The following is a 26,319-nucleotide window of genomic DNA, read 5'->3' as shown; positions in this document are numbered from 1 at the left end:
TGTGTTTGTCATTGATAGCAACCTTGTATATATTTTCCTGTGAAGCTCATTTCTTTTTCTGTGGCCTTAGTATTTGTATAGTGAATTTCAGTGCTTGTTGTGTTTTGAGAAACCAATCTCTTAGGGAGGGAATGCCATTGTTCACTCATCAGCTTTATGTTCTACTGTTTTTCTCGGTGCGTATTTGTGATTCAAAATCACTAATTCTAATTCTAATTCTGTCATGTAGCTTTGAGGTCATTTGTAGTTTTTTAAAACATAGTAATGTCATTTTCTAGCATATTACTCAGGGATGTGTAAAGCCTTATGAACACATATCTGCTGAGTGTATTGAAATGAATCAATTCTGTTTTGCAAATTTTATTTACTTCTATAGCCAGAAAAGAGTTTTGATGACAGTTCAATTTTCTTTTAAAGTAGCACATCTGATGCTACTGATAAACACTCAACCTAGGAACAAATGGAGTTGTTAACTTTTGGATTATATTACTGATAACTAGCTTTCGGGATCTAGCTGATCATTTCTTTACTTGATGCAGAAGCAGTCTTTCATATTTTAGCAAGACATTCTTTTAATAATTTTTATTATGAATGACTAGTTTCCTTTATGCCATCCCTGGAAAATTCTAGCTCTTGCTATTCTACTTAAAATAGTTACTTCTGAAATACTAGTACATGTATATCTCATTATATGAATATCAGTTTCAAATCATAATCTGCTGATCTGCTGAAGTATGTCCAAATATAACTTCCATGCCAGTTTTATATTTCTCAAAGATCGTGCTTCATACACTTTGGGTTGTATGTCAGATTTAGAAAGTATTTGAAATAAATCTTCTAGAATATATTTGCAAGTGGTTTCATATGATATATTTTTCCATTAATAACTTGTGTGTACATGTGTGTGGGAAGGTATATAATGCATAATGGAGGAAAGAAAACCTGTCAAATACAATTCCTGGCTCTAACAAGTCAAAACATATCCTGTTTTAACATTGATTTTCTTCGTGTGATTTAGGTATTACATTGGTTCCACTGTGCAAGCATTGAATGTGTAGATACGTACTGAAAAAATGTGTACCCATTTACAAAGCAGCTTACTGTCCAAATGCTAACTTGAGAAGTGTGATTTTTGTCATCTGTTTTCTAGCCATGTGCTAGAATTTTGTCATACTATTTTGTCATACTATTTTCTAGCCATTTGCTTACAGATGTAGACATTTCAGCAATAGCCTTTGCCAGAAACATCATTCTCATTAAATGTCTGAATAATGTGGGGTTTTTTACTTTTGTTGAATCACAGTAAAATTATATATTCAAGCCACCTGGTCAAAAGCTTTATGTAGGCAGATCAGAAAGTTAATATGTTCATGTGAAGATCTTCCCTCTGTTAACTATGTCGTATGACACCATTCACAGAATAATATGTAATCTTAATTTAAAACTTTAAGGCGTGTTAAGTGGTTAGTTTAGATTTTAATTAGTGTATTTTAACAACATTATAAAAGCAAGTATTTATAAAAATACATGGAGAAATTTGGTCATCATATCCCCAAATAGAAAATGTGGGTGTAGTATAATAGACTGACCTCTCAATAGAGCTAAACTAGCTTTGGCAGTGTTGTGTTTAATATGTCTATACTGCTTTCTGGGACTCCAAAGTGAAATTTTTGTGTATTAGTAACCCCCAGTAATTTTCACTCCCTGGAGTTCCAGCCTCAGTATCAATCCTTGTAAAAGTATGAACAGGAAAGCACTGTAGTCAAGAGCAAACAGCTTTTTTTTGGTGTTTCTAATCCTGAACACTTTACTAATTGTAGTATGGACTGAAATAAGTTGCACATTTTGGAAATACTTAGTGTGTGATGCCTCATCTCTCTGATTGTACTGCGCTATAGAGTAGGAATATGACTTGCTCAGCAGTGGGTGATTAAGCCTGACAGATTTCAGCAGTATAAAAAATTGACAGGCTGTTATCTGAAGTGTCTTTGAGTACTACCTAAGGAAGCTCTTGTTATAGCAGAGAGACATGATCTTGGTGCATTTTTGAGAAAATGATATAGGGAAGGAGACTGTAGAATGAACTTACAAAGAAAATTGTATTACTGACTTTGAAAATTTAAAAAAAAAAGGAATTTTTCAACTAAAAGTTGAAGAAAAATTGTGTGAGATTATACAACTTGGTTTGGTTTATTGTGTAGCAGTAAGTCCTGAAAACCATGTCCTCAGATACAGAATAGGAAAGAAATCAACAAAATGCCTGTACAACATCAGCAAAGAACATTCACATAAATGAGACATAGGTAATAGGAAATTATGAGACATAAATATATGCTTGCTTCTACATATCTAAAAAAATAAAAGAGAAACTGGAATGTCTATTTCAAATGAGGTTATTGCCATAATAGAAGTATCAGAAGCTTTGTTGACTTGACCGTCAGTGGGAACGCATTTCAAATTGTACTTGCAGTTATGAGTGACAGTGGGGCAGGTCTTGCCAACACAGGAGTGATGCCCTGTATTAAAGACTTAACCTAATCAGATAAATAAGTTTATAGTAACAGTAAATAACAGAGTTTCTGTGCACTGAAGATCAGTAACTAAGTAGGAAAACCATACTATTCAGATTAAATTGTTAGCCACATGATAAGGATGGTTATAGTATCTGTGATGAACTGGGGAAGACCAGAAAGCATACTAGTGTAAAGAAGCTTACACTACTTTGCTATAAACTAGGTGGCATCTTACTGGGACGAGAGTTCAAACTTTTAAATACCAGAAGCATTTGGATTTATTTCTTTCTGAAACTTTTAGAGAGCTCAGAGGTTGACTCTTGCTTGACTTTGTCTTGAAAAATACAGAATATGCTTGGATATGCAGGATTTGCTATTTTTAATTTTAAAGGAACTGCAAAAAACTGCCTTCACTTCTTAAAAAAAAAAAAAAAGAAGAGGAGCAGTTAAAAGATGGAGGTGTTTGATAGTGCTAGAGAAATTGTTTAAATGCAAAAATACAAAAGGCTAAGAGCAAATATACCATTAGTCCAAAAAATCCAATAAAAGGTTGAAAAGCTCCTCACAATGTATCTGAGCACAGATAAATAGCAAAGTAGAGACCATTGTAAGTAAAAAGAAGTTGTTCAGAAAGTGGAAGTTGTATCAAAATGAAGAATACTTAGAAAAGTATAAGTTATAGCAAATTATATGTAAAATGATAAGACAATTCAAATTTTTTTTTCTAGTCCATAGGGGCAATTAGATGACTAAGGCTTAATAGGAGCCCATGAAGAATATAGTATCATAACAAAAAAGCTAAATGAATTAATTTCATCATTGTTTACTACAAGACGAGTCAATGGGGATGAGTCAGAGGAAGTGTCTCAAATTGAAATCTTAGTAGAAGAGGTATAGAAATCAATATAAGAGGGAGTAATTAATTGCCAGGACCTTACAGTAGGCACCCCCAAGTTCCAAAGACATCTGAATATGAAATTTGCCAAACTTTTAATTGTGGTATATAATCTATTTTGTCAAACAAATGGGTGACGGAAAATTATACAAATTTTAGAAAAAGGCTTTGCTGATATTTAGAATTACATATTATCATGCCTGATTTCTTAACCATCAAAATGGGGTAGAAGCTAGAAAAATGAAAAAGAAGGATTAGAAAACACATAGATAAACATATCGGGGACAAAGCAATGCAATATTGCACTGGAAGTCTTGTCCCCCACTTCTGTTGAATTATTTGAAGGATTCTTACTGTGCATAAGAACAGGTTTGTGAGCCAGTTAATACATGCTATGTGGCATATGCCCCAAGAACTTGAGGCATTATACTCCTCTGAAAGCCTTAAAGAAATTACGCTATCATGTGATAAGAGAATTTATATTAAAATACAGGGATGGAAGGATATGAATCATGTGAGCAAGCAGGAATCTCAGAAGGACCTTTATTTTCGTGTTGATAAGAATGCATTATGGACTTAACTCAGTGGAGTTTGTCATCCTCTATTTTAGGAACTAGCTTTGAAAACCCATGTTACTCATTTTATCTAGATTGATACTAGTGACAAATACAACACAAAGAGTAAACCATTTTTTAATACTTGAATACTTCCCTGGCTAAAAAGAAATTACAATTCAAGATGTAAATTTAGTTAATTCAAGTGCAGGAGGCAAAAAAGCAATTTTTTTACTGGATTAGTTATGATAACGAGCTGGGACAGACTCTGTGCATGCACGTGTGTGTGCACATGTATTCAAGTAAAGAAAAGCTCGATGTTTTTTTGTAGAGCTTGCCTTGTGGGTCAGAGTAGCAGACATTGGTCGTGCTCTGACATAGCGGCAATGCTAAAGGTTCAAAAAGGTTGCATGGAAGAAAGGAGACTTGGACTAAAAGAAGCTGCATGTGCATGAATGGGAGTTAACATGGGGGAAAAAAAGGTTATAAAAAGTAGATTATATCATTTTCCTAAAGTTTGACATGGACACCAAAGCTCTCCCAAGATAACATTGCTCATTTTAGTTCCTTACAGGCTCTGTGGATAGTGTTTCAACAAAAATAATGAACTATTTATTTCCAAATGAATGAGTCGTCTATTAAGCTTAAGCTACACACAGGGACAGTCTTACAAACTGGTATGTTGTCAGAAATGCTCTTAAAGCACTGTAAAAGAAAAACCACAGATAGAAGATAAATGGATAAAGCTTGGGGCTTATGGTTGTCAGCTGATTTCTGCTACAAAAGTATCAGAACTGGAAATATGAGTAAATAGTTATAAAAGGTACAACTTTGAATAGTGCTATTGCAAAGAACGCCTGCTGCTGGGATGAAAGTATTTAAAATCATCATCACTTAGTGGGGATTATTGGTAAATTAACCTTTGAAGGAAACAGGACAAGGGAGCTTTTCTTCTAAGAGATTTATGTTAGGTGGTGTGGAAGCTTTGGAAAAGAAGTGTTGATGAAAGCAGAGCTCTAGTCATGCGGTTTGCACTTAGTTTCTGATTAGCATAGTCACCAGTTAAGCTTCTAGACTTTGAGTTATGAATATTTTGTTGTATTTATGGTGGGTGTTCCTTTCTGAAGTAGAATCTGCCTACAAAATGGGGAACAACATTTGCTTATTGAGTTGTGGGTTTGTTTTTTGATTTTTTTTTTTTTGGGGGGGGGGGCAGTGGCCTACAAAAAATACTTTGTTCATGGTTGCTTGGAAAACAAAAAATTAGACTGGACACACGTGACTTCAGAAGCCAAAGCTGTAGCAGTATGTCCTTAACCTAGTATTGCCCAATAAATCTGTTTACTTGGATATGCAAGAAGTGAGATACTTATTTACTGTTGTATGATTAGTAGGGTTTTTCCCCCCTTCTGTTAACTGTAGGTTTTAAGGAGGGAAAAATGAAAATATATTTTTAAAGGCCTGGAAACAGATGTGGAAACAGATGTGTATATAGATATATAGAGATATTATAGATATGTAACAGAATACAGCTCAATTAGAGGGCTACTGCAATGTTTATTATCAAAATATATTTTGCTGCATGCTCTTTTTATTTGTAATTCTGTGCTCCATCTGATTTCAAAATCAACATGTGAAAACTTTTGGCTTTTATTTTCTCTGATGCAGAGAGGCAGGTTTTTATATTAGTAAGCTCTGCATCTGCTTACCCCAGCTCAGGGAGAGACTCACCAAGTGACTTATTAAAATAATGCCCCAAGGGATGCAGAAGTTTTCTGCTTTAAAAAAAAAGAGACTTAGCTGAACATAAAAATCAAAAGATAATAATTGAAACAGATACCAAGAAAGGGAAGACAAGTAAATTGTAAATCACTTTTCCAAATTATTAAAATATGAAATGGTGTTTCAAGGCAGATGAGCTGACTTTTTCACAGAATCAGTAAGATTGGAAAGGGATGTGTTGAGACAGTCTAGTCTCACCCACTGTTCAAAGAAGGGACACCTAGATCAGGTTGCTCTGGATGTTGTCCAGTCAGGTTTTGAATATCTCCAAGCAAGGAGACTCCACAGTTTCTCTGAGCAACCTGTGCTAGTGTTTGACTATTCTTACTGCTTACTACCACCCTTCTTACATATGTTTAAATGGAGTTTCCTGTATTTCAATTTGTGTCTGTTGCCTCTTGTCCTGTCACTAGATACTAGTGAGAAGTCTCTGGCTCCATCTTCTTTATCCCCTGCCCATCAAGTATTTATACACATGGATAAGATCCCCCTGAGCCTTCTCTTCTCCAGGCTAAACAGACCCATAGCTCAGCCTCTCCTCATGTGTCAGAGGCTTCAATCACTTAATCATCTTTGTGGCCCTTTCTGGACTTTCTCAAGTATGTCCATTTTTGTCTGGTTTGTATATATTTTGAAATAATACAGACACCCATTATAGTTAAGTATGAGTTGATTTGCAGATCTTAAAGATTAAATTTCCATTCCTAGTCTTAGATGAGTTTAAAGGTTTGGTTTTAAAAGAAACCTAAGCTTTTCTTCTTGAACTTACTTATCATGGACATAATGATTCCTGTTGAACAGATTATTTGAAAGATCACCATAGTTTCTCTGTTTGATTATATAATGCATTTTTAATGATATGACAGTTGTCCAAAAATTGGTGGAATGGGAATGAACAGAGGAAGAAAATCATATGAAGCAATCAGGATGACATCTTAAACTGGGCTGTAAAATTTCCTGTTGTAAATTTTTTCCTTTTATTTAATAATTTCTGACAGAGAGCTATGATGAAAAGGCAGAGATATGTGATATGAATTTGTTAAGGTAAGTGCACATAGAACTGGATTTCCCATCAGAACTCAGTTGTGTTTTGTGTTACAGAGTAACACAATTAAATTACGCTTTCAGGAATGGAAGTTTATTCAACTTTTTAACTGTATGTATGCATTTTTGGTTCTAATCCCATAAAGGGATGCAGGTAGGTACATCATTACATTTAGGCACGGTTCTACTTCTTGAAGTTCCACTGACTTGACTTTTAATTTTATGAGTTTGCAAGGATTCATCTGTTTGTATAACTTTACAAGGCTGGTCACTTATTTTTAATACCATTCATTAACTTTATGTTTTATAGCACAAAAACTGCCACTATATACTGATTTTTCATGTCTTTCCAGTGGTACATGATAAGCATTGTACACATCTATAATCGATGGAGAAACAGTGAAATACGATGTTACGTGAATGGTCAGCTGGTATCCTATGGTGACATGGCCTGGCATGTTAACACGAATGATGTAAGATTTTATTTTTTTCCTTTCTCATAGCTTTTCATTTTAAAGTAAATTGAAAAAGAAAAAAAGTACTATATTTGTTTTCACTACATCTTTGCAAATTTTCTATCTTTTTTTAACTTTTTAACTATCTTCCTTAGTTATGTACTTAATAAAATATTGTAATATTGATTTTATATATTAATATTTTTTAGAATATTGGGGATTTTTTTGGCTGTATTTTGCATAGCTATTTTAATGAAATTTTCAGAGATTTTCTTTGGAGAGACTGTTGTAGCTAATATTTTTAATATGTGATACCGTATAGAGGACACTGATAACAATGCATTAATACTTAGCTTTTTTCATAGGAAAATGTGGTAGAGTTACAGATTTTACAGATTTAGCTTGAGAAAAGTCCTTAAGAAAAACTGATTCATTCTGCCAAATGACTATGCATACTGCCAATGTATACAAAAGTACTCATTTTTGTATCACATTAAGTTCTGTGTTGGATTCAAGAGGACATATTTGTAAATGGTTAAAAGATTTCTGTGCTTTTTGTGTTATTGAACATTACATTTTAAGTAGGTTTTTTAATTGCAGTAGAACTGAGTAGCCTGAACTATGATCAGAGTCATACTGTTTTAAGCACTGTACAAGTATAGTAAGAGATCTTTTCTTCTATGCAGAGTTTACAGTGTTAAACCAACAAGATAGATAGACAAAAAGTAAAAGCTAGAAAACAGAAGCATAGAGAAGTGTCAAGAGATTTATAGTATTAAGCAAAGTCTGAAGTCTTACATCTGTCTCCCAGTAACAAGTATATTTTGCCTTTTTTTGTTTGACTTGACATTAGTAAATAGGCAGTTGACCAATATTAAAAATGCTGTGCTAAGTGTTAAGGTATTAATCATAGAATCATAGAATAATTTGGGTTGGAAGGGACCTTTAAAGGTCACCTAGTCCAACCCCTCTGCCATGGGCAGGGACAAATTAATATTTAATTAATATTGTTAGCAAGTACAAATTAACTGCTACGGAATTTCATCCCTGAAATACTGAGCAGTTTTCTTGGGTAGTAAACTTTTACAGAGAGATGTCCTCCCTTATTGGCCATCCAAACCAGTTAAAAGATATTGAGAGACATACTGTTGCATAGCATTAGTCAGCTCAGAGCAAAGACACAGTGATCTTGCATCTGCTTGTCCCACAGGCAGAAACCGGTCATTTTTACCTGGAGAAGATTGCGTGTATACCTGTAAATACACCTGTATCTATTAATTGGACTGAGTTCAAATTAACAGTATATTCTTACAGGAAATACATCTATTCCTATTTTTTTATATTTAAATTCTTTTAATGAAATCTAGATAAGTTTCAAAATTTTTTTTTTTGTGCTCTCTTTTTGTGCATTCTACTTTGGAAGGTTTGAGAGTCTACACCTAACGATGCAGAAGATAGGCACTCTTTCTGGCCCAAAGTTTTGGATGGGGAAGGCAGACAAAACGATTCTCTTGTGCTTTGCCTTCAGCTAAAGCTGTGCTAGACTTTCAGAGGTGCTTGATTCATGGGCTTGCTACACTTTTGTTATTTCTTATTTATAGTATAATTCTCAGTTGTTTCTGACTGCCTGTATAGGATAAGGAAGCTCTTTTGTACTTAAGAAAATTAACTGTCTTTTGCTAAATTCTAGAGACAAAGTTGGATTTGAAAGGGAGAGTTTAAATATTACATGTTAATTAAAGTAGGAGGGCTCTGCTTGCCAAAGCTTCTGATAATCATTCTTTGTTTTCTTGGTAGCATTTCTACTTGCAAGAAAAGGCAAGCCTTTCAGTTTTTGCAGAGCATGGTTTCTCCTTGGTAATATAAACATTTTTGTGATAGGTGAGAATGCGATGATTGAAAAGCCAGCTGAGATCTCGGAGGATCTGGGCTGAGTTACTCTTTGTACGGTGTGGGGATCTGTAATCCTTAATGATAAATGCTTAGCAGGAAGAGCTGCTCCTTCTATTCATGTTTTCTTCACAGTATTCCTTTCTACTTTCTTGTGTAACAGAAGTACAATCTTTTCTTAAGGTGGGGATTGGTTTACCAAGCTTTAGATGTTTTGATATGTCTTTTAAGTTTCTGCTAAGGTTTTACTTTGTCCGCTGGAGAATAGACTGTTATGAAAGACACTAGTTATCCTTAGCTCTCTATTTTTTAATAGCAGAAAACTGTTATATCAGAAGTAGGAAGTAGAATAGGAAGTAGGAGAAATTCAGGAAAGATGTATGAATGCAACTGTGTAAAAGGCATGAAAAGGAAAATAGGGGAGTGCGTATGTAGGCTCCTTAGCACTATTATACCTTAGCTAGGAAAAGAAGTTCTTGTTTTAACTGCATTAGAACTTTCTTGTTTCATCTAAAGGTTGAGTTGTTAAAAGTATTCCCATGAAAAGTCTTGAGCTATTATTCAGCTTATTTGTTAACTTCTACCTTCATACTCTTCCACTTGGATATAACTTTAGCTTCCTGCAAGATGACAAGAAAATATCTTACCATAATCGCTTTGGGGGAAAAGAAAAAAACTGTGCAAGTCAGCCAATCATTCTTCTTTCTTTACATCATATATTGTTGATAACTATTTATGTAGATTATACTGATAGATTTAACAGTGCATGTTGCAAAAACAGATAATGAAAACTGAGAAAGGGACAGGAGTTGCATATTGTTGACTAAGTGCATCTTACTCTTTTCAGTCTTTTCTTATACAAGAGCATTGTAAGATAATTGAGATGTAGTGTTTAAAACACAAAATATAATGAAGACAAGATTTTTCAGTTGCTTACTGTGTCAAAGTTACCACTGAACAAAATGCATTATGATTAATTTTTTTTTTAGATTAATAAAACATTCATTAGATTTGCATTATTGAATTTAAGATTAAGAGACTGAGTTGAATTTATTTTTTTTTTTAAGCATAAGTTTTGTCTTGGTAAAGACTGTTAATTTTGTTTATTTTATTTTTTCCCAGATTGATCTTGCATTACAATTCTCTTATATTTTTATGACCTTTTTTTTAATATCTGACATTTACCTCTTGTATCTAAACAAGAACTGAAGAATACCTCAGTCTACAATTTTCATGTGTACCCTGGAAGACACTGAAGTAAAGATGCAGATGACAAAAAGGGTGAAAGTTTAAAAAGATGCGCTTTTTTTTCATTTTTAACGATTTTTTTTCCTTGTATTTCTTCTAATTCATTTTTATTTATACACAGCCATGAAGTCACTGGGTTCTTAACTGTTTCTGTAATATGGGCAGCAAGATATAGGATATTACATGAAGTAGTCATTAAGGCTTCACATCCGTATTGTTCCCAAATGTATGTTGTCTTAATAGACATGTTTTTGTCTAGGGATTTGCAAAATGTGTCATCTATGCAAAACTCTAAATCACTCAAATCTTCTCTGAGATTTTTCATTTTATTGAGGGGACCTCCATATATTAAAAATGTTGCACAATGTTCAGCCAAAATGTTAGAGGGAAGATGCGAGTGTGGATGAAAAAGGGGAAGACACTGTAAACTTCTTTGTATAGCTGTTTCTATTGTGAATGGTGCTGATACACTGTTTCCATAGAGCCATTTTTGGCTCTGACTTCATTATTACTATTTAATGAAACATAAAAAACATAGCAATGCTGAGATTCATTGTGTTAGGATGCTACACAAGATACAGTAGCTAGTGGTAAATAACTCACTGAGTTTATATTCCAAGGAATAAATATAGCTAGAGAGTATGACAAAAAGATGAAGTGAAATGCATGACAGGGTATAACATAATCAAATGTGTGCAATTGCCTGCTGGTCAGTAGCCATAATCAGCTCTGTATGCCTTATGGAGTTACTTTTTTATAAGAGATCAAATACACTTTGAGATGGAAGTTAAATGGGAAGAGTTTGGCTATTACAGCTGTTAGATTAGGAATTTTCCCCAGTTATGGGAAGCAACATGAGAGAAAGCATAAAACTTCTCTTCAAGGTGTAGAATATGGGCATACTGAGGTTTGGTGGAAGACTTTTGTTCAGATAGCTGGATGAATTTAAACTTGATGATGTCCTGATGCCTTTCACGGAACTTTGCATTTCCGTTGTAGGATGAGGGAACTGTAGAAGGATTTAAAATGTTGACGTAAGTGGTGAAAAGCCAACAGATTGATGACATCAGTAGCATTTGGGCTGCATTTGAAAGAAGGCTTATCAAGAATATTAAGGATAAAGTTATGTCTTTAAGTAACAAGGTCCATAAGTCCCAAGAGTTTAATTTTTTATGTAAATAAAATAGGAGGATTTGGACCAAGGCACTGAATGAAGCAGATCTGTCAGTCACCTCATGTTGGGGTCATTAATGACACACTACCAGGGATGTACAGAAATAGGCAAACAAACTTGGATCAGTTGGTATCCGTCAGATTTAAAAATGTGGAAATGTGAGATGGTTGGAGGAAGATCAAATGAGCTATGAGTATTAGGTGCTGATTTTTAAATAAATAAATAAATAAATCAGGTTTACAGATTGTTTGGCGTCTGTAACAGAAGTAAATAAAAATTACCAGACAATCAGGAGTTAGCCCTCCCCTCCAATTAAAAATAATGGAAGCACCTAATCCAGAATGAAGCACCAGAAAATGGGAAAGTGTAATCTGGTAAGAATGGAAAAAGACAGAACTGGAAATTACTACAGGTTAACAGATCTACAGTGTGATTATATGTAAAACTCAGAATCTATTGAGAGCTACAATGGCTGTTGTACAATTAATGATAACTAGAAGAATCCAGGAAAATACCCTTGTAATAGGCAGGAATGTATGTCTCAGAATTTGTAAGTGTAAACTAGGAAAAAGGGTGGCATCAGTAGCTCAGACAAATTCCTCAAATAACCATTAAAAATGGCAGTTGCTCAACATGAATTGACTTAACGCTTTCTGACAGTAATGGCACAGGTATCAGTAAAGCCTTGAAGGCTAAGCAAGACTTTAACAATTTTCAGTTAGTTCATTAGGAATTTTCACCGTTAGATCTACCAGAAGTCAAAGTGCTCTCATAGCACATCTTTTGTACTGTGCATCCTGGATATGCACACTTTATGAATCAATTTTGATGTATTTTTTTTCAGAATTTTTTTTAGTTTTGTCCAAAAAAATTATAAAAAAAAATTAGAAATGCCAAGGGAAAAAAATTAAGAGGTATTTGGTCAAAAGGAGGATAAATCAGAGATAAAATCCTGGATACTTCTTACCTCACCTCATTGTAAAGCTGAGCTCCAGATCTTTGACTTCCTCCTAACTCTTTAGACAGTCTCCTTTTCCTTGTTAATAGCTTACCCACCTCGATCAGTTACTGTAGCAGTTCACCATATTTGATTCCATTCTCCAGACTGACAAAAGTTTTTCTTAGGGTAAAACTCAGCAGCCAAGCAAGATAAAAAAGCAGGCTTCCTAATGCAGATTCTACTGGTTTGCTGATTCAGCTCAAAAAGTGAGGCCTGATCCTTGTTTCCATTAAGTAAAGTACATATGACTTAAGGAAGCTGAGAGAATAGCCTTGCAAAGATCCTCGTGCTTCGTGTTGTTGCCCTCTTGTGCTACTTCTTGTTTTCCAGTTCCCCAGATCTTTATTCTAGGCAGTTAAGTTCTAAACTTTGTTTCATCTGAAAGCCTTTTTTCTTGGAAGCACCAAAACTTAACCTAATTCTTGCAAAATAAATTTAAATTGGGGGGGGGGGGGAAGCCACAGAAAAACACTTCAAATCTGAAATAATAGGAAATGGACAGATGGAGAACTGCAGAAGGTCTTTGTGCAGAGGCATAGTTGTTGGAAGGAGGAATGGAAAATAACAACTCTTGTGACTGTGGAAGAAGACAGAAGAGGAGTTCTAAGGTCAAACCAAATCATTATAGGCTGTGGTCATAGAGGAAGACTGTGCACCAGTTGCAAACTAGAAAAAATCGTATTTGTTTTTTTCTGCTAGAGATGTTTAACTCTGTTAGCACAACAGTGGAAGAAGAGCACATTTCAGTGCCTGTTCTTGTGTGTTAGCAGTGGGAGTTTTCATTATACTTACAAAGCTTTCATATTTCATAGAAGGCAATAGGGAAGGTTATTCGGTACTTCAATGTACTGTTCTAATTTTCTCTGTTGTATGTTGAACAATTAATAAAAAACAAATCCTAGCAGCCCGTCATAACAGCATTGTATTTCTGACCTGTAAAACAATTAACACTACGGTATTCAAAATGGAATTGTTCACTACAGGCAATCAGGTACTGAAGTAATAAATGATTGATTTGTTTTCTTAATTACAGACTCCCTTTATTTTTTGGCTTCAGTAGCTGTACATTAATATTATTTCATTGTATAGTTTGTATGACTAAACTTAATTAACATTGCCTCTTTCTGATACAGAGCTATGATAAATGTTTTCTTGGCTCTTCGGAGACTGCTGATGCTAATAGAGTGTTTTGTGGCCAGCTTGGAGCAGTATACGTATTCACTGAAGCACTCAACCCAGCACAAATTTTTGCAATACATCAGTTAGGACCTGGATATAAGGTAATAATGGGACTTAAAAAAATGTGAAACTGGAAAAAGAAAATAATTGATAGATATAGTTGAAAGATAGGTATGCATGTAGATATTCCTCTTAGGTTCATGTAGAGCTATTTATTTGTTTTCAGCAAAAAAGTATTTCTGCAAGTATCCTAACTAACCTTAATTTCCACCAGCTTTTTGAAAGATGCAAGTTGTTTCTTTAAAGCATAGCTGAAACGTGTTTGTATGTGAAATTTATGACTGTGGGTCATAATCAGATTAGAGCAATTTTGTATTTGGTGTACTGAATACCAGGGGAATAACTTTCTTCTCTGCTCTTCGTGTTTAAAACCTGAGTTAAGGCAGATTAACATTCAGCAAGGCATAATAAACCAGTTCTGTTCAAATGCAGTTTCAAACAGTTCTACTGAAGTAAAAGTTGAGCTTTTTACTCATGCTTTGCCAGTGACATTTAGGAGACAGTTTGGACAAATTAATGGTGCATGCATAAACTTGGATCTCTAGTATGAACAATCACTTATGTCATGGAATGGCTGTGTATAGTATTATTTCATCAATAAAAATAATGCAGATACTTTTCAGAAGTCTGCAGAAACTGCCTAGTGGAGAAGACTTGAAAATGAATCGAACCCCAGCTAAAGACTATTGAATTTCTACCATCAATTATTTCCAAATTTTCTTTTTCTGATTTGTGAAATTTTCACTATCATCTGAAGTAGACTTTCAGTTTTTTAGTATATATCATACACTCTGAAAATAAAAACTTTTACAAATAGCAAGTAAAAATCAACATTTTGATTCTAATAATATTAATTTGGTGTGCTGCAAATATTGCTCTAAATCATTTGATGACAGCTAACACTTGAATGACAGTGACAGCTGAAAATTTCTTTTATGGTATGTATGTAGTGTGAATAGCCAAATATATGTCAAGGTTACTTGGAGAAGAGGAAGTCTAACGGTTGATGGTTAAAACCTGCCTTGAAACTAAAAATGTTCAGTCAGTCAAGAGAAGTGTATCACCTGTGCAAACAAGGAGTACTTTATTCCAAACTTAATACTGTTTTTTGTTTGAACAAATATTTCTGCAAATGTTTTTTTGGTCTTACAAAAGAAAGTAATGTAACCTTATACTTCTTAATCATAAATGTAGTAAATCTTCATGAATTTATGAAGTTCCTGGATTTGCAGCAGCATGCTGAAGTGATATTAAATAGGAATAATGCTTTCATTTGTTTCAAGAAGTGAAAATTATTATGTAATATTTTGTGAGTGTTGAAGGGGTTCATAAGGCATACACGCTTTCACGCTAAATGATGTTTCCAGTAGTTACTGCACTAACCTTATTACAGTGCTGTCAAATTACTTTGCTTGATTCATAGGCTTCCCTTAAACTACATTTCTTCACACCTGTAGCTTCTTGCTGTTTTTTGTAAAATGTTGGTTAGATGAAATTTAATACTTTGGGGATATTCTTCTTCAGTGTATCATGTTTTTAGGTTTAGGGCGTATTCCCAGCACAGTCAATGCCTCCTTCCTCTCTAAAGTAGTTTCCTTCCTTGTCTAAGAATCTGAAAGTACATTTTACTAATAGCAGTTAAAAAGAGCAGGTTCCTAGAGCAGGACCCTAGAAATAACACGATTTCTTTCTTTAACTTCCTTATTTCCAAAAAATAAGACAAAACAGAACCCTTTTTTCTCACCTTCTTCCAACCCAAGATCTACCCACAACCAAAAAAAGGAACCACGTCCTGTAATTTAGAGATCTCAGGGCACTGATTGTGGCTTTCACTCAAAGCTTGCCTCTTTCATGTCTCAGTTAAGTTTATTTCTGTAAATTCTTTCAGATTCTGTGCGGGTGCAAAGGTCCATCAGTTCAGAACACTTCAGTATGGTATTTCATAGTCCAAGGGAGCCTCAACTGACACGTAGCTCAAATTGCTGGACATTAGAGATCACATTCTTGCTCTTACCTAACTTACTGATGCAAACTGGCCTTTCAGAAACTTCTCTTAAGTAGTTCACTGCATGTCCTGTTCATTCTAATTGTTGGTACTGTTAGCCAACTGGGAGAATCGACTGTTCAACTTTGCCAAAAGAGCAACTATTCTGGATGCATTTTGAACTCCAGTTGTGTCAAAGTTTTTCTCCAAAAGGAGGATTATTCAAAATACTTGAGAAGTTTTGGAGAATATCTTCATACAGATGTTTTTTCTTTCCTATGACTGTCTGTGGTAGTTCCTTTGATTTACAATTCTTACTTTAGTCCACTATATCCCAGGATTCTGATTCTTTAGGGAAAGCGACCATCCCTTATTAAAAGCTCTTATTAAAGCTCTACCTGCTTTGTTCATGACAAGAGGCTATGATTTTGCCTCTCATTCAGCTACCCTCACAATCATTCATAATGTCCCTAGTCAACAATGACTGCCATTAAGACCTCTGGAATACAGAGAAATCTGCATACTCTACCAACATACCAGAGCTCAGGACAGTGCAGTAGGCACGCATCTGTGAATATATGTAGTATGTGGTGTTGCAAATAACACCAAAGCCACAAAGTTCAGGAAAAGGCAGATCTTGATCTACAAAGAGAAGTGAATCTGTTGCACCTTGTCCCACCCCTATTCTGTGATGCAGGTAGAAGCAACGGATTTTAGGAGAAGTCATTAAAATAAACTTTATTTATTATTTATATATAATATTTGTATAATTTTATATATCTAATATATTATATTACTTATTGCACATTACATGCTTATTACAGAACATTGTAACATAGAAACAGTTCATAATACTTCCATGCTGGTCTTGCTCAACATGTCCCTCTGAATGCATTTAGTTGTACTGTATTTCCTGTAGCATGCCTTAATATAAAAATTTATTTATTAAGCAAATAGATAGTTTACTTTGAAATACTGAATTTTCAGTTGTAGCAAAAGGCCTTTTTTTTTTTTTTGAACAAAAAATGTTACATTGAGTAGCAATATTGAAAAGCTGCCACACTTAGTAACTATTGCATAGAAATGATACGTAATCAAAGTTTTAAGATGGGAAGACAGGAAAATATACTGGCAGTAGAACTACGTGATTTGCCTCTTCCCCGTTAAGTCTTCCCAAATTCATCCATAAAGTATCTTGAAATTTTAAACTATATTTAGTACAAACATCGTAGAATTCAATATTTGCATTCCCAGGTTTTGTCTGTAATAAAGCATGCTCATTTTGAGTCTTGCAGTTGCTGAACAGCACTTTTACCTACTATGTTGAACTTTCAGTTGCTAGAGGTTGCAGAAAGAAAAAGGAAATGAGAGCAGCATCCTTGCTCTCACTGTGCTTTTTCTGCTACCCATCATTGCTCCCAGTCAGCAAATAAAAGAGAGAAGCCTGTCTCAGCTGGGATCCTGAGGGACTGATAAACACAGAATAGAGGTGCAAGGAAGGTAACGTGGGAGGAGGAGATGCATCTGATAGCAGTGTTTGGTGCTGTTTGTAAAGGGATGTTTCAACAAAGCCCTGTCCTAATAGCCCTGTCAAGTCTGTGCCACTCCTCTTAACCCTCCCATATGCATTTGAAAACAAGTTATCAGATTATTGCATAAGTTGCTGCATCTGACTTTGCTCTTGATCAGTGCTGCAGTATCAATCTCTTTGTCATGTGCAAAGGTTGGAGTAAAAATGCATTCATGCACGCACATACAAAATACTCTTGAAAATTCAAATTTGCTTAAGCCAATTATATAGTACAAGATAATATTTTCTGTATGATTGCTAAACCTATAGTAGCAATGTGGGGTGAATGTAAATCAAAAAGCAGCACTCTTGCTGCTAAAGGAAAGGGGAGAGCTGCTGGTCCTGATCAAGCACAGCTTCTTTTAGTGGAGAAGACAGTGCTGGAGTAATTCTCAGTTCTCTCTGTTCCCTCTCCCATTCCTGTAGAAGCAACAACTATCCTTTATACCGTCTTTATGGATCCTGTACATATTTTTACCATATATAGAATATGTTAAATCTAAGGCTCTTTTTTGCTGTCTTTATGCCCTCACACTGCTTCTACCAGATCTCAAAGTTGCATTCCATCAGTGACTGGTAACTAACCATTCGCAATTTGAGCTTATATGCTTGACAGCCTCTGCTATCCTCCTGTGGTTGTATTTTCCCAAGTCCCCAGTACAGTATACGTATACTGAATTTCTTTTCTCTTTCTGTAGATCAATGTTAGTAATAAAAGAGTATTATATATCAGAATTTGTAGCCTCTCTCTCCATTATGTTATAATAATCTTTTGGGTAGGAGACTAGCATTACAATTTATGATCACTTTTGTTAGGCTTTGATGGCAGAATGTCCCTTTAATTCTTGTTTTTCTCCAAAAAATGTGGGGCAGTATTATACTGATTCATAACTTATTTGTGCCTGACTTTCAAGTAGTGATCTCTGATAAGTTCTTGAGGCATAATAAACACTGAAAACTAGGAGGTAGATTAATGCCAAAATTTGTTTATAAAAATGATTTTATTTTAACTTAAGCAGTTTAGAAAGTTGTAAAATTTCATGGTAATGAAATGATACAAATTTTGTGCTGAAACACTTTGGCATATTTAAAATGGCAAAGTTATGAAAAACTATATAGAGGTAAAACATTCTGAGCTTTGGGATCTAACAAAGCTTAGAGGCATGAAAAATTTTCCGGGTAAGAAGTGTTTTCGTGTGGTAAAACATCAAAATATAGTACATGCAGAATGCAGATATCTCTGGAAATCAGTGAAATCACTTTCTGTCTCTGCAGAAAGTGCACAGAGATTTATCTGTATAGTTAAAAATGCCCTCTGGGGAGAAATACATCATCACCTTCCTCAGGACAAATCTGTAATCTGTAGCAGTTACTTCCTGATAAGTGAGATTTAGCCAGCCATATCAACAGAGAGCCAGCTCTCAAGCTCTAAACTCATTCTTTGGGTTTTTCTGCTTCAGTAAGTAGTGTGGCACAATAGGAGCACATTTCTAGATTAAAAGGTGTGGTGTTGAGGGCTGAATACCCACAGCGTGTATATTTTGGGGGTTTTAATTCAGATTGGTTGTAGTCTGATCCTTTGGGCTGAATGACTACCACCAGTTGGAGGACATTTGAGTTTCAGCCAAAAGAAAGTCTCTTTGGTTCTGAAGAGCTTTGCAGTATGAACAGAGCAGTAAGTGGGGATCACTGGGTGTTTCCCTACAAAAACTAATTGGACCCCTAACCCAAATACAAATCACAGAATCACAGAATGGTTGAGGTTGTTGGAAGGGACCTCTGGAGGTCATCTGGTCCAACCCCCCTGCTCAAGCAGGGCCACCTAGAGCCAGTTGCCCAGGACTGTGTCCAGACAGCTTTTGAATATCTCTGAAGATGGAGACTCTACCAACTTGCTGGGTACCCTCACAGTGAAAAAGTGTTTCCTGATGTTCAGAGTGTTTCAGTTTGTGCCCGTTGCTTCTGGTCCTGTCACTGGACACCACTGAGAAGAGCCTGACTCCATCTTCTTTGCACCTTCCCTTCAGATATTTATTGTTGTGGTTTAACCCCAGCCAGCAACTAAACATGACACAGCTGCTTGCTCACTCCCCCCTGGTGGGAAGGGGGAGAGAATCAGGAGAGTAAAAGTGAGAAAACTCATCGGCTGAGATAAAGACAGTTTAATAGATAAAGCAAAAGCCACATGCACAAGCAAAGCAAAGCAAGGAATTCATTCACTACTTCCCATTCGGAGGCAGGTGTTCAGCCATCTCCAGGACAGCAGGGCTCCATCACGCGTAATGGGTACTTGGGAAGACAAATGCCATCACTCTGAACGTCCCCCCCTTCCTCCTTCTTCCCCCAGCTTTGTATGCTGAGCATGACGTCATATGGTGTGGAATATCCCTTTGGTCAGTTGGGGTCAGCTGTCCCAGCTGTGTCCCCTCCCAACTTCTTGTGCACCCTCAGCCTACTCGCTGGTGGGGTGGGGTGAGAAGCAGAAAAGGCCTTGACTCCGTGTAAGCACTGCTCAGCAGTAATGAAAACATCCCTGTGTTATCAACACTGTTTCCAGCACAAATCCAAAACATGGCCCCATACTAGCTACTATGAAGAAAATTAACTCTACCCCAGCCAAAACCAGCGCATTTAAACATACTGATGAGATCCCCCCTGAGGCTTCTTCTCTGCAGGCTGAACAGTCCCAGCTTTCTCAGCCTTTCCTCGTAGGAGAGATGCTCCAGTCACATCGTGATTTTAGTGGCCCTTCATTGGACTCTCTCCACTAAGTCCATGGCTCTCTTGTACTGTGGAGTCCAGAACTCCAGGTGTGGCCTTGCCAGTGCTGAGTAGAGGGAAAGGATCACCTCCCTCCACCTTCTGGCAACACTCTTCCTAATGCAGCTAAAGATAACATTATCCTTCTTTGCCAAATGTAGATTAAAACACTGACTTCCCATTCACTTACTTTTGCCTTTCCTACTTGCATTCTCTGTTGTGGTACCTGCTTCTCATACATTTTCAGCATGGCATTGCTGCCTCCCTTCTGCTTGACATCACCAAGCTGACTGACAGACCTGCTCCAAGGGTTCTCCAGCAGCTGCAGTCAGATGCCCAGTCTATTCAGTCTGCATCAATCTTATGACCCCCATACAAATGGATTGTTGTCACAAGACCTTGTATTGCCATGTGTCAGTCACTTGAGCATGTGCGCTTTCCCATCATTTGGCTGTAAGCAAGAGAATTCTGTTAGGGTTTCCAGCAGCCTTGAGAGCTCTGCAAAAGCTGGATGGGTTTTATGGGTTTACGTAATCAGTAGGAACCTGTAATTTGTTTGGAAAGAGCGGCTGATAGCCTGTAAGTTGCCTATTTTAATTCTCCTAACCTGGATAACCAAAACCCTGGTGATAGTACTTTCAATAGTTTCATGATATAGGATTTCTTACTGTGTGAGGGGAGGGAGGGAAAGATTTGGTAGGACCAAAGGGGTGAAGAGAATCGTGATGGCTATATGCAGTGAAAACAAGCAAAATGATTAATAATTAACCTCAGCAATAAATTATTTTAAACTGAGTAAAGATTTTAGAAATACAACATATTATATAAATATTGCATTAATTAAAAGGTGGTCATTTCTAACAAATTTGCTTTGCTTGTATCAGTACAACACTGTGTGTTACTACTAGTTGTCTTTTTGCCACTGTCAAATGATTGTTACGTGCAAAAGTAGTTATGTGCCAAGTAAATCTGACACCACTTTGCAGAAAGGCAGAAATCTTTCTTCTTGTGCTTGATTGATTTATCACTGTTGCCAGAAAACCTAGTTTTAGATCAGATATGAGTCATGGTATGTTTAAGAATAATAGAGATTTTCAGTATTCCTTTGTAAAAGCTTTGAGTTTGAGAATCATTAATTTGAAATACGGCATTCATAATTTTATTAGGGTTTTTTTTAGTGTAAGTAGCTCATTTATATATACTCCTCACTGTTAATGAGGGATGGGTTTTAATGCTGTTTAAAAATAACTATTCCTTTAATCAAAATGATATAGATTCGATATTCTGAGTGAATTTATATAAACTAAAATACAAGGCATTTAATTTGTTCTTTATTCTTAATGCATTGTATACTCAATTTTCTATTTTAACATATTTATAGCTGTTTAATGTGATACGTTTCTTCCAGATAGTTACTTCTGAAACTTGATAACAGTGATGCTGAAAAGAGAGAGAAATAATACTACATAAAATACCAAATATTATATTGACATGTTGATGTGGAGTAGAGTAAATAAAAGAAAATGTCTCATTGTTCAGTAGCATTAAACTACTGGAAAATTAAAACAAAGTTTAGCAGTTTCTATATTTCCTCTCAAGTCCAAAGTATTTTCTGCACATTTTGTTGCAAGGAGCTTGTCTAAAATATTTACTTCGTAAAACTTGTGTTTTCTTTTTTTTCAGAGCACGTTCAAATTTAAATCTGAGAGTGACATTCATCTGGCTGAGCACCATAAACAAGTGCTATATGATGGGAAACTTGCAAGTAGCATTGCTTTTACTTACAATGCGAAGGCTACTGATGCTCAGCTATGCCTTGAATCCTCACCAAAGGAAAATCCTTCCATTTTTGTACATTCCCCCCATGCTCTTATGCTTCAGGTTTGTGCTACTAAACTGATGTTCTGTGATGACTGTTAGCTCAACGTCATTTGGATAATAAGAGGATTTGTGTGCTAGTGTACAAAGAGATTGTTATTTTGTATTATTTCAGCTCTTAATATACCCATCACTTGAACTGTTCTTTCTTTGCTCACTTTCTAGAGAAAAAATGATTATTTCTTCATTAAGAAATTTATACTTCATACCATAAGGCACAGTTGGCCACGATACTGAAGTTTTCCTCTTTAATGTTTACATTTAAGTACAGTGATTATAATTGAAACATAAGTAATGAAACTAAGTTAAAACAAGTCTGATGTAGTTTGCACTCAATTCGGTGTTAAAATGTTCCCAAGTTATGTTTGTAACTGTCCTTTAAAATTGAGATTAACTGAGGTTTTTCCTTTTATTTATTTATTTTATTAATTTAGGATGTGAAAGCTATCGTAACCCACTCCATTCACAGCGCAATTCATTCCATTGGAGGGATTCAAGTTCTTTTTCCTCTCTTTGCCCAGTTAGACAATCGACAGCTGCACGACAGTCAGGTGGAAACAACAGTTTGGTAAGCTTCTTTCAAGCCAGATAAAAACTAAATTAAGCTAAGAATATTTCCGTTTTTGTTGTGGGAGTGTTTGATTTGTTTTCTTTTGTAAATGCTGTGACTTATATTTTACCCTTGTTTCTTTGAAAATAATATTATTTTTTAACAAGTAGTTTACTGTAGAGACGTGTAAATCGTATTAATCTGATGAGATTCCAGATTGAACTGGCATAAAATTGATTGGATTAAATAATGAATTCAAATCACTCTAGAGTCTTTAAGGATAGTTTTGTGACAGTTTTTGCAACTTCTAAAAGAAACCAATGTGTTTTTACTTGACAGCACAGTGTTGTTTACCTTCTCAAAATCTGTGTCATTTGCATTCATATTTAATAACATTCAAAATTAATGAAAGATATCTCCTTCCGTATTAATACATGGTCAGAAAGTCACAGAGCTATGATCAGTTATTTTGTGGCCATATTACAATTGCAGCAGTGACTGGGGACACACCAAGAGAGTTTTAAACAGGGACACATGAAGTCTCTGCTCTGATACTATGGAAGTAACCCCTAGGTTGAAAAGCCTGCACAGAAGTTAGATGAATGCTTCCATGTGTAGCCTGCAAAGGACTGCTTAGGAGTCTGTCAGTACCCACGCTGACTTGTTCAAAGCTAGCTCAGCTGCAGGTATTTTTGCAAAGAAGATCTCTTGCCACCTGCTTGTCAGGGCAGGCTCCTATTCTAGTGGCAACACAACGTGTCCAAACTTGTCAGAGCAAAGCGTGTGCCCTTTGTTACCTACCTTTGGAGGTAACAAAACTGAAAAGGTAATGCTGAAGAACCGGTACGGTGTTTCCCTGTGGGATGGTATCTAACCAAAACCTGCTAGAAAACAGTGTTTAAGGGCAGCATAAGCGGACTCTTGTATTTGAATAAATTTATAAAATAGGTGCATAATTGAGAGTACCTGGCTTATTCTCCTGCTTAGAATACTCTGCTATTAATTCTTCTGGATATTTCCTATTGCATTAGATAGTTCAGTAATAAATTAGTTAATGAAAAAATAATTGAATAATACTACAATTGCCCACAACTTTGAAAAATTTAACTGAAAGTGATACATTGGTATAATTTCTCATGAAAGATCACTTGTTTCAATCTAATTTAAGAAATTAATCAATTTGGTGAAGTTTTGTCAGTCATCTGTTTTCCCCTTTGGTAACTCAAATATATGTAGCTAAGATGGCCTCTGGTTTTTATTTGTTTCTGTAGTGTGAAAAGTTAATGTATTTCATGACAATATTTTAGTACAATGTTAGAAGTAATACCACAGTCTTAAAAATAATGAATTCTACTTCCAAGCAGTATAGTGGTGCAAATTATTTCATTCAATGTTAAAGACAGAAAAGCTGGTTGTGTATTGGCTCATGTGGGATATTTACTTTTTTGTAGTCTGTTTTCCAGTATGTACTTTGCATTGAAGTATTGTGAAGTAAGGGGAATAGAAAAAACAATGCTTGGTTTGAAAGAAATTTGGAAAACAAATTCCCTGTATGTTTTTATTTACTGGCACAGCAGTAGGCAAAAATGCTTTATTCCAATATAAGGAAGATTATGTGTATATGTCCCCATACTTATGAATAAAATATATGTTAAATTCATTAATGAGCTGAGTCTGTAATAAATGATAAAGCAGTAACTAGGTCTGTTTAAAAATGGAGAGCTAATATAATGTAAGTTTTATAAATCGAGATATTCTTCCCAAGTGTGTGGTCTTTCCAGTGAGTGAGAACATTCATAAAGTTCAGTTTAACATATATAGAACATTTCTGGAGTTAGTTGAACTCCAAGTAGGAAAAAAAAGTTGTTCTTGAATAAATCAATGCATTTCTTCAATAATTAGATTATATTCTAAGAGAACTATAATTCATTATGCTATATGATTGTACAAATGCATAATACAACAAGATGTGATCCTAACTCAAGAGAATAGTCAAAAGTTTTTTAAGCAAATGGCTGCTTGATGAGATGTAATTTAAATGTTGAATTACCATGGTTTTGGTGTATGTGCATTATTTTCTTATATTTAATTTAATAGGATGTAGGTATTGAGAAAAATAGTAGTTTAAGTGAACAAGGAAGTAGGCAAATAAAGGAATAAAAGATTTCTGGGGACAAAGAAAGGACATAATGGGGAAAGGGGGCTAAACGTGAAACACAGGGCTACGTTTAAGTTTCATTTGTGGAGTGGAATAAGGGAAGAAGTATATTTACTGAGTCCTTTCCTTCTTTCCCCTTGTTTTTTAGACTATCCTCTCTTTATTTGTTCCTTTCCAAAATGCAGTTGTTGAACTGTATCTGATACTTCTTTATACCCTTCTTACCTATGAAAATGTATCTGCGACAGAGGGCTGCACCACTTCTTTCTGAAAAGGAGTAGGCATTCAGCCATTACAATCTATGTATTTTTATAAGCAGATAATCTTTATGCTGCTTTGCCAAAAAAAAAAGGTCCAGATGATGCTTGATGAGAGTAGACCATTATGTTTGTAAAGGCTTACTGTGGCTGTAGAATTTATTTCTTTCTGGTGGCCAACTGGGGGGACTCAGAGGTTGTCCCCTGAATAGCTGTGCTGCCTTTTGTCTTAATGTGTTCCTGGGAGGTGGGAAGTATAAATAGCTTGATACCCCGGTGTAAGTGTCCTAGGTTTCCAGACTACTTTTCTGACTCCTTCTCACCTCCTTCTCTCCTGCACATATCAAAATCTGTTTAATAAGTTCAAGGTTCTCAATTATTTGTTTAATTATTTTTTGAACATTAGAAGGGGTTTGGTAACAGGACTATGAGGGAACACCCTGCTTTTTAATTGTCTTGATCCACTTGCAATTTCATCTTTTCTAAATAATAGATTCATTGTAAATAAAATTTTAAATTATAAAGCAGGGCAATATGAATATAGCAACTTTGTGATTTAATGGTATCCTTTGTAAATGTTTTTTATTCCTGTGATATGTATATCCCTGTGTGCCTTATCTACATCTTTCATGAGACCAAGTATTGAAACCTACAGTTCTGCTTTTGAAGCACTATATAGATTATTATGCTCTCATATACTGAAATTAAAAGAATGGAAACTGAGTTCATATCTTAAGTATGTTTTCATAGATTAAGTGATGCACCTGCTATTCAGGAGAGTGGTCCCTCAGCTTGAATGCCAAGACTGCTACTTTTCATCCTGTTTTTCAGTACTTTGGTTAAAATAGAAAATTTAGCAGTTTAGGTCAATAAGGTGTTTATATAATAAAAAGAAATATAGAGTGCTTTTTTCTGTTATGATACTGTTGTTGTTACCTTTGATTATACTATATGGGTAATATGATAGGAAGGACTTGCTTTGTTCACTTGTGGTCTCTTGTGTATGGTTTTGAATTCATTTGGGTCTGCTGAGCACTGACGTACAGACTGATTCTGACAAGGACCTGGGTGCGCAGTCTTTGGCACTGACCCAGTTCCATCACAGAATAAATAACAAGTGTTAATTCAGATGAGATTGTTGCTTTGGACTGTACCATATTGGGAAAATATTTGAAAGTAGAAGGAGCTGTAGCTGTTTGCTTAAATAGATGAAGTCATTCCAAGAATTCTTTTATATACTTATTCTAGACGTTACTAACTGGATTTACTAGATCGCATACACTATACATTAAAAATTAAAAATACTTTTACTGTTTATCATACTAAATAAATGCAGGGCCTGGGCCCACCTTAACTTTCTTAAACATG

General features: G+C 35.3%; 1 protein-coding gene across 5 annotated transcripts in view; it reads left to right on the top strand.

The window, feature by feature from the left end:
• Window positions 1–26,319, top strand: part of NBEA (neurobeachin) — a 516,384-nt gene that overhangs the window by 112,370 nt on the left and 377,695 nt on the right. For all 5 annotated transcript variants that reach the window (XM_076364262.1, XM_076364263.1, XM_076364261.1 and 2 more), the window contains exons 7-10: window positions 7,142–7,261; window positions 13,689–13,835; window positions 21,792–21,989; window positions 22,421–22,554. In XM_076364262.1, the coding sequence (XP_076220377.1) occupies window positions 7,142–7,261; window positions 13,689–13,835; window positions 21,792–21,989; window positions 22,421–22,554 (599 nt within the window). The remainder of the gene's footprint in view (window positions 1–7,141; window positions 7,262–13,688; window positions 13,836–21,791; window positions 21,990–22,420; window positions 22,555–26,319) is intronic.

The sequence above is a fragment of the Aptenodytes patagonicus genome, chromosome 1, assembly GCF_965638725.1.
Source record: "Aptenodytes patagonicus chromosome 1, bAptPat1.pri.cur, whole genome shotgun sequence".
NCBI lineage: Eukaryota > Metazoa > Chordata > Aves > Sphenisciformes > Spheniscidae > Aptenodytes > Aptenodytes patagonicus.
This window is presented reverse-complemented; position numbering and strand designations above follow the sequence as displayed.